Source organism: Bos javanicus, chromosome 4 (genome assembly GCF_032452875.1).
Source record: "Bos javanicus breed banteng chromosome 4, ARS-OSU_banteng_1.0, whole genome shotgun sequence".
Taxonomy (NCBI): domain Eukaryota; kingdom Metazoa; phylum Chordata; class Mammalia; order Artiodactyla; family Bovidae; genus Bos; species Bos javanicus.
The window spans coordinates 44043436-44058448 of NC_083871.1; the positions used below are offsets into that span (position 1 = coordinate 44043436).

The following is a 15013-nucleotide window of genomic DNA, read 5'->3' on the forward strand; positions in this document are numbered from 1 at the left end:
TAACGCTGAAGAAGCTGAAGTTGAACGGTTCTATGAAGACCTACAAGACCTTTTAGAACTAACACCCAAAAAAGATGTCCTTTTCATTATAAGGGACTGGAATGCAAAAGTAGGAAGTCAAGAAACACCTGGAGTAACAGGCAAATTTGACCTTGGAATACGTAATGAAGCAGGGCAAACTCTAATAGAGTTTTGCCAAGAAAATGCACTGGTCATAACAAACACCCTCTTCCAAAAACACAAGAGAAGACGCTATACATGGACATCACCAGATGGTCAACACCGAAATCAGACTGATTATATTCTTTGCAGCCAAAGATGGAGAAGCTCTATACAGTCAGCAAAAACAACACCAGGAGCTGACTGTAGCTCAGACCATGAACTCCTTATTGCCAAATTCAGACTTAAATTGAAGAAAGTAGGGAAAACCACTAGACCATTCAGGTATGACCTAAACCAAATCCCTTATGATTATACAGTGGAAGTAAGAAATAGATTTAAGGGACTAGATCTGATAGATAGAGTGCCTGATGAACTATGGACTGAGGTTCGTGACATTGTACAGGAGACAGGGATCAAGACCATCCCCATGGAAAAGAAATGCAAAAAAGCAAAATGGCTGTCTGGGGAGGCCTTACAAATAGCTGTGAAAAGAAGAGAAGTGAAAAGCAAAGGAGAAAAGGAAAGATAAAACATCTGAATGCAGAGTTCCAAAGAATAGCAAGGAGAGATAAGAAAGCCTTCTTCAGCGGTCAATGCAAAGAAATAGAGGAAAACAACAGAATGGGAAAGACTAGAGATCTCTTCAAGAAAATCAGAGATACCAAAGGAACATTTCATTCAAAGATGGGCTCGATAAAGGACAGAAATGGTATGGACCTAACAGAAGCAGAAGATATTAAGAAGAGGTGGCAAGAATACACAGAAGAACTGTACAAAAAAGAGCTTCATGACCCAGATAATCACTTTGGTGTGATCACTGACCTAGAGCCAGACATCCTGGAATGTGAAGTCAAGTGGGCCTTAGAAAGCATCATTACAAACAAAGCTAGTGGAGGTGATGGAATTCCAGTTGAGCTATTCCAAATACTGAAAGATGATGCTGTGAAAGTGCTGCACTCCATATGCCAGCAAATTTGGAAAACTCAGCAGTGGCCACAGGACTGGAAAAGGTCAGTTTTCATTCCAATCCCAAAGAAAAGCAATGCCAAAGAATGCTCAAACTACCACACAATTGCACTCATCTCACACGCTAGTAAAGTAATGCTCAAAATTCTCCAAGAGCAATATGTGAACCGTGAACTTCCTGATGCTCAAGCTGGTTTTAGAAAAGGCAGAGGAACCAGAGATCAAATTGCCAACATCTGCTGGATCATCAAAAAAGCAAGAGAGTTCCAGAAAAACATCTATTTCTGCTTGACTGACTATGCCAAAGCCTTTTGACTGTGTGGATCACAATAAATTGTGGAAAATTCTGAAACAGATGGGAATACCAGACCACCTGATCTGCCTCTTGAAAAATTTGTATGGAGGTCAGGAAGCAACATATAGAACTGGACGTGGAACAACAGACTGGTTCCAAATAGGAAAAGGACTATGTCAAGGCTGTATATTGTCACCCTCTTTATTTAACTTATATGCAGAGTACATCATGAGAAAAGCTGGACTGGAAGAAACACAAGCTGGAATCAATATTGCCGGGAGAAATATCAATAAACTCAGATATGCAGATGATACCACCCTTATGGCAGAAAGTGAAGAGGAACTAAAACGCCTCTTGATGAAAGTGAAAGAGGAGAGTGAAAAAGTTGGCTTAAAGCTCAACATTCAGAAAACGAAGATCATGGCATCCGGTCCCATCACTTCATGGGAAATAGATGGGGAAACAGTGGAAACGGTGTCAGACTTTATTTTTTTGGGCTCCAAAATCACTGCAGATGGTGACTGCAGCCATGAAATTAAAAGACGCTTACTCCTTGGAAGGAAAGTTAGGACCAACCTAGATAGCATATTCAAAAGCAGACATTACTTTGCCAACAAAGGTCCGTTTAGTCAAGGCTATGGTTTTTCCTGTGGTCATGTATGGATGTGAGAGTTGGACCATAAAGAAGGCTGAATGCCAAAGAATGGACGCTTTTGGACTGTGGTGCTGGAGAGGACTCTTGAGAGTCCCTTGGACTGCAAGGAGATCCAACCAGTCCATTCTAAAGGAGATCAGCCCTGGGATTTCTTTGGAAGGACTGATGCTAAAGCTGAAACTCCAGTACTTCGGCCACCTCATGCGAAGAGTTGACTCATTGGAAAAGACTCTGATGCTGGGAGGGATTGGGGGCAGAAGGAGAAGGGGACGACAGAGGATGAGATGGCTGGTTGGCATCACTGACTCGATGGACGTCAGTCTGAGTGAACTCCGGGAGTTGGTGATGGACAGGGAGGCCTGGCGTGCTGCAATTCATGGGGTTGCAAAGAGTCGGACACGACTGAGCAACTGATCTGATCTGATATGATTACTGGTAAAGAATTTATAATTTGCAATTGGTAAATAATTACCAATTATTAATCGTAAAAAACTTGCACTGCAGGAGACCCGGGGTTTGATTCCTGGGTGGGGAAGATCCCCTGGAGAAGGGCATGGCAACTCACTCCAGTATTCTTGCCTGGAGAATTCCATAGACAGAGGGGCCTGGCGGGCTACAGTCCATAGGGTCAAGGAGTGGGACATGACTGAGCAACTAACACTTACACTTTCTAGATTAATAACCCAATAATTCAAACATACACTAAATTTGTTTGAACAATTAATGTTTCAAACATGGAAATCTACACATATTCAAACTCAAACATATATACTTGATGAAACTTGAGATATAAGAATATAATCACACACTTCTCACAAAAAAAATAGTATGCTTTGATTTACATGACATCTGTAATAATGAAATATTATACAGCAAATAATTAAGTTTCCTCTGTAGCATGGAACAAAAAGAAATCTACAATAATCATTAGAAAAAAAGTCTCAATTATCCAAAAATAATTTATCCAACAGTTACAATTCAAGAGCAGTGGGATGGGAAAAGGAAAAATGTAAGAGCTGAAAGAATATCTAAATAGTTAAAATAAATGTCACAAAGGCCATGATTCATATGAGGATACTCTTCTTACATATATGTTTCTACACCTGGCATAATTCCAGTTAATATCAAAAATCATAAAGGATAAGAAACCACAATTACAAGGGAAAGGAGTGGCAAGAGGTATACACAACTGCAGCTGCCCTAGCTCATCGAAATTATAATACCATAAGGACAAATCTAAATGGAAATAAAAACATAAATTATGTTGAATATGCTCAGTCATGAAATTAAAAGACACTTGCTCCTTGGAAGAAAATGACAAGCCTAGACAGCATATTAAAAAGCAGTGACATCACTTTGCTGACAAAGGTCCCCACAGTCAAAGGTATGGTTTTTCCAGTAGTCATGTATGGATGTGGGAGTTGGACCATAAAGAAGGCTGAATGCCAAAGAATGGACGCTTTTGGACTGTGGTGCTGGAGAAGAGTCCCTTGGACTGCAAGGAGATCAAACCAGTCAATCCTAAAGGAAATCAACCCTGAATATTCACTGGAAGGACTGATGCTGATGCTGAAGCTGAAGCTCCAATACTTTGGCCACCTAATGTGTAGAGCTGACTCATTGGAAAAGACCCTGATGCTGGAAAAGACTGAAGGCAGGAGGAGAAGAGGGCGACAGAGGATGAGATGGTTGGATGACATCACTGACTCAGAGAGTCTGAGCAAGCTCCGGCAGACAGTGAAGGACAGAGAAGCCTAGCATGCTGCAGTCCTTAGGGTCTCAAAGAGTCAGACTCAACTTAGTAACTGAACAACAACAATCCTCAGTCAAAAGGGTATCTTCAATAAAATCTTGGTCCTTAAAACTGTATGCTTCCATTATTCAAAAAATCCACTTATCTGGAAATACTCACATCCTGATGACACTTTGCATAAGATCACTGTATTTGCTTCAGTAAACATTAATCAAATTATTAGTTTTCTGATGCAGTTAAAAAATTGAAAATATGAACATACACCACTGCATTAAAACATATCCTATATGCTTCCTTAAAAGGTATACCTTAAAAGGTATATATATATTCCTTAAAAGGTATACCTCTCAGAAGACAACATAATAAAAGGCAGAAAGGATACTTATTTTTATATTTGTAAAAGCTATCAACAGATGTAACATTTTTAACCTAAACCTCCCCTAGAGTCCTCCACTCCACAAAAAACCTACCACCATCATGACTACACTTTTATACTTCCCTTTATTTACTCCATTTATTCTCTATAAATGTTATGAAGGGAAGTAAGGGGAATGGGAGAGGAGGAAATAGTAGACTTTTCTTACCCACTGTCAGTAACTGTCAGTAACATAATCTCAGTTTTGGTTAATGGGAAAGGGACTGTTCAATTAGATTATGTTTAAAAGCCTATTCATTATTCCTCACATAATCTTTAAAAACAAAAACAAAAAACACATTTCGCTTGCTACAAAAGAAAAAAGTAGCCTTTATGACAGGAAATACATTGCCAAAAATATACTGCTTTCTCTTATTTTAGTTATAAAAATTGCTGCAACAAGGGAAGCAAATTGGACATATGTAATTAAAAAAACCACTAGGAATGACTCACTTGAAATAATGCTGTTTCCCAAAATGTGCTCCCTGATATGCCAGTTCCTGAAGAGAAGGCTCTATAGTCCAGTAAGTTTGGAAAGCTCTTCTGGTTGGGAGGTTCACCACACACTATTAAACGCTATAAAGGCTGTGAGAAGACTCAAAATAAACAAACTTATTTCGCCCAGCATTAGACAAACTGTTTTAATTTCAAAATCTGTTTCTCTTATTTACCTGTTTTAGTGTGCCTATCAACATCCCAAGATATTAAAAATTCCACAGAATACTTTACAGTATGTGCTTAGTCGCTCAGTTGTGTATGACTCTTTGCAACCTTTTGGACTGGAGCCCACGAGGTTACCTGTCCATGGAATTCTCCAGGCAAGAACACTGGAGTGCACTGTCATTTCCTTCTCCAGGGTACAGTATATATTATAGTTAACTCATGCTAAATAGAGAAGATATAATAGATGCTTCTAGCAAGTATCATCATCAATCCAAAACAAACAAACAAACAAACAAGAGGATAGTTACTATAGTAAAAAAAAAAATGTGGGAGTGAGAGCAGAAGAAGCTACTGGTTCAATTCTGGTGAATTTTTATTAAAAAAAAAAAAACAAAAAGTCGAGCTCACCATGGCAATCTAAGCATCTAACAAAAATAAATGTGCCACAAGGGGGAGCTATTCCCCATCACATCTAGTATATATCCTTCCAAAGTAAAACATGTTAACAGGTAATAACATTTAATCAATATTTTATTTCAAAAATATCCTTATAACTAAAATAAGAATAAAAGTGTTATTATTTATTATTTAAATTAGTACAATAAAGGAAAAAGTCTCCGATCTCAATTAGAGCATCTGATACCTGCCACCTGCCATAACAGATCAGGTCAAACATTTAAGTTGTATATGTCAAGCACAATTGGTCAAAATGAAAATTCAGTACAAAGGAAGGCAATGGTCAAAGATGCCATGATGAATCATTTTCATCGGCCTAGCACGATAAATGAATGACCCCAGATGAATTCAATAATTGTTAGTTTTCTCCCCTCATTTTGAAGAGCCAAGGCTAAGATTCAAATTAGATTTAATAACTTGACTTTCAGATGTTCAAGCTGGTTTTAGAAAAGGAAGAGGAACCAGAGATCAAATTGCCAGTATCTGCTGGATCATCGAAAAAGCAAGAGAGTTCCAGAAAAACATCTATTTCTGCTTTATTGACTATGCCAAAGCCTTTGACTGTGTGGATCACAATAAACTGTGGAAAATTCTGAAAGAGATGGGAATACCAGACCACCTGACCTGCCTCTTGAGAAACCTGTATGCAGGTGAGGAACCAACAGTCAGAACTGGACATGGTTCCAAATAGGAAAAGGAGTACATCAAGGCTGGATATTGTCACCCTGCTTATTTAACTTACATGCAGAGTACATCATGAGAAACGCTGGGCTGGAAGAAGCACAAGCTGGAATCAAGATTGCCGGGAGAAATATCAATAACCTCAGATATGCAGATGATACCACCCTTATGGCAGAAAGTGAAGAAGAACTAAAGAGCCGCTTGATGAAAGTGAAAGAGGAGAGTGAAAAAGTTGGCTTAACGCTCAACATTCTGAAAACTAAGATCATATTATCCGGTCCCATCACTTCATGGCAAATAGATGGGGAAACACTGGAAACAGTGACTGACTGACTTTATTTTGGGGACTCCAAAATCACTGCAGATGGTGACTGCAGACATGAAATTAAAAGATGCTTGCTCCTTGGAAGGCAAGTTATGACCAACCTAGACAGCATATTAAAAAGCAGAGACATTACTTTGCCAACAAAGGTCCATCTACTCAAGGCTATGGTTTTTCCAATAGTCATGTATGGATGTGAGAGTTGGACTATAAAGAAAGCTGAGCGCCAAAGAATTGATGCTTTTGACTGTGGTGTTGGAGAGGACTCTTGAGAGTCCCTTGGACTGCAAAGAGATCCAACCAGCCCATCCTAAAGGAAATCGGTCATGAGTGTTCACTGGAAGGACTGATGCTGAAGCTGAAACTCCAATATGTTGGCCACCTGATGAGAAGAGCTGACTCATTTGAAAAGACCCTGATGCTGGGAAAGATTGAAGGCGGGAGAAGGGGATGACATGAGATGGTTGGATGGCATCACTGACTCAATGGACATGAGTCTGAGTAAACTCTGGGAGCTGGTGATGGACAGGGAGGCCTGGCTCCAGTCCATGGGGTTGCTACAGTCCATGGGGTTGCAAAGAGTTGGACACAACTGAGCAACTGAACTGAACTCGCTATTAAAATATTGGTAGATTTAATCATGAGTTAACAGCTGATGTAAGTTATTTGCCTTCAGTAACTCAGAACCAGGTTTGAGGGAGGGAAAAAGGTGACTGGAAGATAACTGCCCCAGTTTTCATATTCTTACAGTAGTAAGTTCTTACTACAGGGTTTGGAGTGCACACTGATTAAATACTGTGTGTCAAGACAGAAATCTCAATTATTCCTTGACAGATAAAAATCCTGTCTTACTTGCCTTTCTGTTACCCTACCATGAAAAACAGGAGAATGATAAATGTCCAAATGACTATTTGAACAAAATAGAGATGGTAGACTAAGACAGATGTGAAAAAGTGAAAGTGTTAGCCACTCAGTCGTGTCTTACTCTTTGTGACCCCACAGACTGTAGCCCTCCAGGGTCCTCACCGTTCAATTCTCCAGTCAAGAACCCTGGAGTAGGTAGCCATTCCCTTCTTTAGGGGATCTTTTTGACCCAGGCATCAAACCCAGGTCCTCCTGCCTTGCAGGCAGATTCTTTACTGTCTGAAACACAAGGGAAGCCCGAGAGAGATGTGGGTGATTGCACATGGCCAAAATCCCTTCCCAAGCATGTAACTCACTTCTGAGCAACGTGACTCTGCCACTCCCACTATCAAGAAGTGAATCTGGGTGTGGCTTCATGACTTCCTTTGGCCAGTGGGACATTAGCAAACACAAAACAAGCAGAGGCTCACTCTTTCTGCTCTATAAATCCTACAACTACCACCATGGATACAAGCCCAAGTTAACTTGCAAAAACGTGATCATCACCCCAACTGACACTGCCTCACAACACCAGACATATAAGCAAGGTCTCCTAAGAACAACTGATCTGAAAACCGCAAGACATGAATGAAGCTATCCAGTCACCAATAGAGCTGACAAAGACTTTCCAGAGAGGCCAATGAATTGTGAGAAATACCTTTAAGCCACTTAGTTTTGAGGCTTTTTGATCTGATCTGTGGCAAAATATCTGATATAGATAGGTTACAAGCTTTCCATAAAAATCCATTTTTATTCTCAAACAGAATTCTATCATACAGTTTGACTGATATTATATCACTAACCTCAGAGTCACATCAGAAAAATGACATAACCTATAAGACAATACGTAATTCCACCATATTTTCAGATTTTTCAGGCAATCTGCAGGGATATAGATGAAGATGAGAAACAGAATTATACAAGTAAAAAGAATTCCAAAACCAATGAGCAAAGAACAGGATGTCTTGTGCCTTGATCCGTTTTGGCAGTGCCATGTGTCTGTGTGTGTCTGTGTGTGTACACAGATATACACCGATACATACACCAAAAAATCTTTAAATTAACATGATACAAGAATAAAGGCTAAACAGATATAAAAATGAAGTTTTGTGAAAACTACAGAGTAATATTACAAAGATAAACCTTATCACTATAAAGATCATAGAAATAGCTACATCTTACTTACATTGTCATCGTTTAGTGTCTACAGATATAGGGCAAATGATTTTGGCTGCTCTGATTTTAATTAAATATTCAGAAAACTAGTCTGCAGAAAACAACTTCCTCAGTCTTCTAAGCTCTTAAAAAAACAAAGAATCTGGTTTGGCGAAACATCAAATGAGCAGCTCAGGGAAGCTTTTTGCTAAATATTCTTTCTCACACCACGGGAATGGCTGGATCTGGAGGACCATGGGGTAAAGGCACATGGACCTTGCACAGGCAATTTCCTGCCACCCATCTAAAGTTAAAGAGGTAAAAGCAGTCCCTGTAGCTGGCGAATCACACAGATACAGGGCCAGAGGCACAACTGGTAACAAAGGCTGCAACTGTATGTGGTATCCAAGAGCTCTAACAGGTAATGGCAATCAGGGTAGGTGGCTCTACAAGGACTTGAGACTCACTACATAGTCACACACCGGCCTGATTAACAAGTCCCAGCAAAATATTGCATTAGCAACAGAAGTATGGTTTCGTGTTGTATGTATTACACAAGTTAGGATGAAAATGCTTATCATTTAATAAATAACAAGGAATAAAAAATTAATACTTCCTAACCTTAAAAGCTATCTGAAAAGCAAATATATGTATTGTGACATTTAAAAGATGATTGAAATAACTTGCATTGTATGGCAAAAGAAAATTTATGATACAGTGGAAACAAATTACATTGGAAGCTAAGAGGTCTATCATAAAACCTAGCACTTAGCAGACATAAAATAAATGAAAAACAAATCAATGATCTAATACCAAAGGTTTCTGGGTAGTTATTTCTTCTCTGTCCTCATTGCTAAAATTAAATGGTAATGGAGATTAAATGGGTTATTACATATAAAGTACTTAAAACAGTTCCTGGTAGTCAATAGGCAGTACTCAATAAATAGTAGACACTATTACTAGATGCCAGTCTACTAACCATTATGAAATTTATAAAATGACAGAGCAAGTGACAAATGCTCTACAGCTCCCTTTCAGCTCTAAAAAAATATTTAAATTCTAATTCTCCAACAGTAAGTAGCCCCCCCCCAACACACACATATTAAAATGTTAAATACAAGCACATTATCCAGACTTCAGTATATTATAGAATACACATCAAACATACTGTGGGGTGGGGAGGTTGGTATGTGAGGGTGTGACTGAATGTCCAGACTATCATTTAAAGTGGAAACTATAACTTGAACAGATATTAAACAAACACACAAAAAAGATACATACTCAAAATAAGGAAAAGGGTCTTGGGTGAAGATAAAGGAGACTGTTCTACTTCTGGCACTGCTGCCAACCTTAAAATCTTAAATGGCTCCTATCTGTGTTTGTTTAAGTTGAGAAAGATTGGGACAGATGATCACTAAGATCTCTCTGAAACTTTCTTCACTTTTTTTCCTTTTTTCAAACCAGAATATCAATTATTACTTAGAATACTGGAAACTTTAGCACAGATAAACATGAAAATTGCTGATCTTTGGCCTAAGCAGTCTCTGATCTGAGAATGAATAATGATGCACCAGCCTTTAGATGGGCCTACATTCACTTCTAAAAGCCAGTGGACTGGATTCTGCCTCTGCTTTCTAAAATAATGTATATTCAGGAATTCTCTGGCAGTCCAATGGTTAGCATTCCAGTCTTTCACTGTTCAATCCCAGTCAGGGAACTAAGACCCCACAAGTTGCATGATGCAGCCAAAATAAATTAATTAATTAATTTAAAATAATGTATATTCTACAATGAGAAGGGTAGGAAATAGAAATTAGCTCAATATATGCACTGATATGCTAATATTCTCACATAATCACATATTTAACTAATGATTCCTTTGTACCACAATATATTGAATACCCAACATTTATTCAGCACCTTCCATATGATGAATCCAATGCTATGCACTTTTAAAGCACTATTTCATAAAGCAAGAAGACAATTTTAAGTGATGTTCAGGCAGGAGAACTAGTATATGGACTGGAATAATAAATAGGCAAATTCATTTCACTCGCAAAATAAATCCAAGGAAAAAAGGACAACAGAATCTTAATTATTTCACTATCTTTAAGAAAATACAGATAAATAGAAGCTGAAATTTAAACTCTAGTGTTCACATCCAGAGAGTAATTTATTCTTAATATCTCCAAGAGGTTTCATTATATCCTTACCTTTTTTTATTGCAAACCTGTAAGAAAATGAGGATCAAAGAACATAATAAACTTGTCTAAAACATATAATTAAAAGTTAAATTAAACTTTAACAACTAAAACCTCTTACCTGAGCATGAAAATTGGACATAGTCGTTGTCTCTATATCCTTCTTTCCCAATATCTCCATTTTCACTGGTGAATTGGGAAAATTAAATGAAAAGTAGTCTAAAAAATCAGGTAAATAAGTAGCTGCCCCATGAACAATACCCATTACATAGAAAGCTGCAGAGTTCTCATTTTCACTGAACACCAGATCCACAAACTCTTCTGCAAACCTCTCCATCTCCACAGGAGACAGATGGGAGAGTTCATTGCTGTAGGCATGGATAACTGATGCACCTCCGTTAGGCTGGTGCTCAATATGAATGAGCTGTTTGAACCGCAAAGTGTCCAGCCTTCTGAGGTTGTTCTGAACCCGTGGCTCCTTTAATGAGACAAATGGAAACTCACTGTTTTCTGGAATTTTGGAATCATAATTCTTGGTATCCAAACTCTTTCCACTGTAATCCTTTATGGTATCATTTAGGATACCTCTGGCTTCTTGATCTTCAACATCAGACAGCAATCCTGAGCAGATAGTTTGAATAGATTTGCTATACATTTTTGGACGCTTCCGTTTTTCATTCTCTTTGTGTTTCTTTTTCTTTTTCTTCTTTACCTTCTTAATTTGTAAGTCTTCTACACTTGTTTTTGGTTTCTCCTTCCCACCTGTTGGGAAAAATTTTTTTTGAAACTACGCATTTTAGTTTCTTTTAATATCATGCTTCAGGAACTGTTTTATAACAAATAAGCAAAGTTTACACAAAATGAAGTTTATATTTGGGACTTGCTTTACACAGTATTGATAATCATAATTTAGTCAGGCTCTTTCCCTCTCTCCACACACATAGGCACACATACACACAGAGGAAGACTTAAGACAGTTATGCTTACAGTGAGTAGTACCATTCTAACATGAAGTAGATGCTCAATCAGTATTTAATGAAGTAATGAAATTAGTGTTTTAGAAATCATAGTCTTCAAATTTTAAATACAGAAAATCAGAAATGGAAAGCTGAACAAAAGTCAATGTGAACAATGAATGCCCTGCAGATATTTCCCATTGATATGTATCTTTTTTACTTTAAGTTCTTACACATTATATACAGGCGTCAAGATTTACAAATCAGCAAAGGAGAAAAACACTTGCATAGTATATAAGCAACAAACACAGAAATTCTCCTTAGCTCTTTACATACTTCCTTTTCCATAAACTACTCTTTAATCTAAAATGGGCTATTCTAGATCTACTAGAGTCTACAAAATTCCCAGTGAAAACTCAGCAACGTATCATAAGAGATGACAAAATCAGAATAATTTCTCATGTCCTAAGTACAAATGATATCCATGTACTGGTAAAGAGAGAAATTAAAGAAAAGAAAAAGAAATGGGTCAATAATAAGTTTATATATTAATGAACCTCTGTAACCAAAGGTAAGTAGACACTAGGCTCAGAAATTTAGAAATTCAAAGAATTAAAGATTAATCTACAGTGGCTATACAGCTATAGAATTTAAGCGTACATATTAAATACAATATTATCACAGTATATTTATTTCTAGACAATAAAAAACACAGAAAAGAACAAACATCCTCACAAGAAAATACTGTGGTTCCTAAGACAAAATAAAAAAAGTTATTAAAATGACAATTGAGAAGAACAAGCATTCACTGTTTCCGTCTGTTATTTCACCTTTACAGATAACCAGTCATGAATTAAATCTTCGCAACCTGCTTCTTTATCTAAATTTTTCCATCTTCACATATCTCTAGTATTCTTTTCTGTCTCTGGTGAATGAGATGCCCTGCCTACTTTCCAAAAACAAGTCACTCCCACCAACTCCAAAACCCTTGCTTAAAGTTCTCTCCTCTTCTTTTGACCATCAAACTTCTCATAAAGAACCACTATACCCACCAGTGTCTTATCTTTATTACATGACTATTTCTATCCTTTAAATTCTGGGTCTGTTTCCAGTCTACTCTATCCCAGATTGTTCAAATATCAAATCCAATGATATTCTCTCAAATCATTTTTCCTGATCTCTCCAAGGTTCTATGTAATCACCCACATCATCCTTGATTATTTTTAACTTCCATGATACTACTACTGCCTTAGCTTCTGATCTAAGCTTCTGTTCATCCCTTGATTCAACTGTTTTCAAGGGTTCTCAATGACTACCAAGTAAAATACAGTCTCTTCAGTCTGGAATCCAAAATCAGTGTCAAGTACCCCCATGCTCTGGTCAACTACACTACTTACAATTTCTTATGAAACATACCTAATCCTACTTTATCTTTCTACTACTAGTAAAGTTATTTCCTTTCCCCAAAACATCTTTGCCTTGCCCCAGTACTCACTACTGGACTTTCTTACCCATCCTATAAAGACAACTCTTAGGTTATTTTCATTTTTCTTTGGAACTGAAATATCTTCACTCTAAATTAATAAACTGTTATTATATATTCTATATATATGAATACATATGATATAGTCATACAAAGTTATTATTTTTTTCATTCACAGGATGTCTGTATAACATATATCCTTCAGGATAATGTATGAGTGAAACAAATAACTTTAATGAATTCATAGTGAAACCCTTTTTTTCACCAATCATTGAATCCCTCCTGGCATTTCTGGCATCTAGTACATTGCTATATATGAACATTTAACAAATACAAAGATTTCTCTCACCAACAGACTACCTGACGTTTACAGGCTTATCCCCTGTTTGCAGTTCAGTCAGTTTTTCACCACATCCTAACCTTGAAACAAAAAGCATAAAAATTCTCTCAAGTTCACAGCAATTCTTAAAAATGGAAAGTTTAATGTTAATAATTAACCATCTCTTCTGAAAATTCATAAGTATGAAATGAAGGCCAAACTGGTATCACTGTGAAAAGCAAAACTAAAAATCTGCTAACATTATTGATTGCACAAGTTTGCAAATTCATAAAATGCAAAGTGTTAATTTTCTCAAGAGTCTATATGTAAGTAAGTTAAAAATATATTAACAAATTCATACTTGCTACCCAAGTATAAATGATCAAAACATCAGATTAAGTTAATAGCAACAAAATTAGTAATAAAAAAGTTAAAACAGGGAGTTAATCAAAATGAAAGATAAAAATAAGTTTATATATGTAAGTGAAATCCAAATGAGTCAAGGAAAAAAGACAGTAGTGAATTAGAAGAGAACTTAAAAAAAATAAAATCAATAATGAAAAAAAAAACCTAGAACTTAAAACAGTTTAATTGTTCTAGGTATAATTAATAACTAAACTGGAAACAAATGTAAAATTGCACAAATTAAATAGCTTGCCAATATAAGCAAAATTTCATTTGAATGAAAATATAACCTTAATACCCTATTACATTTACAGCTAATACATTTTTTAAAAGTTAAAATAGAAAATATTCAAATACACGTTACATTAAAATAAAACAGGTACAATAGTTCATTTCTTAGTCATAAAGATGGATGAAAATAGTTGTAGTATAATAGTCAGAAACTGAGAAAGGCTAGCTAATAACAAATTAGTCAAAAGATTATTATATTGAAAATCAAATAATTAAACTTACATGACAAATTATAATTAAATACTAAAGTGAGCACCATGAGCAGAAGAGAATTAACATAAAATGCCCAAGAGTGCTATCCTTAGAAAGGCCTGCTTGCAAGGTTGGCCCTTGGTTGGCACCTGAGAACTTGTATTTTGGGAAGGTTATTACTATTCTCTGATAAAAGTGGCTAATTGTGCCTAAACTGTTTTTGCAAATAATATGGTTTACGTTGAGCACCTGTTTTCCTTCTGGGAGCCTTGGATTTTGCTACAACTAGACAGGGGGTGGGAGAAGGCAATGGCACCCCACTCCAGTACTCTTGCCTGGAAAATCCTATGGACGGAGGAGCCTAGTAGGCTGCAGCCCATGGGATCGCCAAGAGTCGATTACGACTGAGCGACTTCACTTTCACTTTTCACTTTCATGCATTGGAGAAAGAACTGGCAACCCACTCCAGTGTTCTTGCCTGGAGAATCCCAGGGATGGTGGAGCCTGGTGGGCTGCCGTCTATGGGGTCACACAGAGTCGGACACGACTGAAGTGACTTAGCAGACAGGGGGTGCCTACGTGACCAGTTTCCAACAGAAACCTTAATTATTGAGTTTCTAATGAGCTTCCCTGGTAGACAACATTTCATATATGTTGTCACAATTCACTGCTGGAAGAACTAAGTGCAACCTGTGTGACTCCACTACGAGAGGACTCTTAGAAGCTTGTGCCTAGCTTCC

The 15013-nt window shown here is 37.2% G+C and overlaps 1 protein-coding gene across 2 annotated transcripts in view; it reads right to left on the reverse strand.

Moving 5' to 3' along the window:
• RSBN1L (round spermatid basic protein 1 like) overlaps positions 1 to 15013 on the reverse strand; it is an 85409-nt gene that overhangs the window by 25328 nt on the left and 45068 nt on the right. For both annotated transcript variants that reach the window (XM_061413856.1, XM_061413855.1), the window contains exon 3: positions 10749 to 11389. In XM_061413856.1, coding sequence (XP_061269840.1) covers positions 10749 to 11389 — 641 coding nt within the window. The remainder of the gene's footprint in view (positions 1 to 10748; positions 11390 to 15013) is intronic.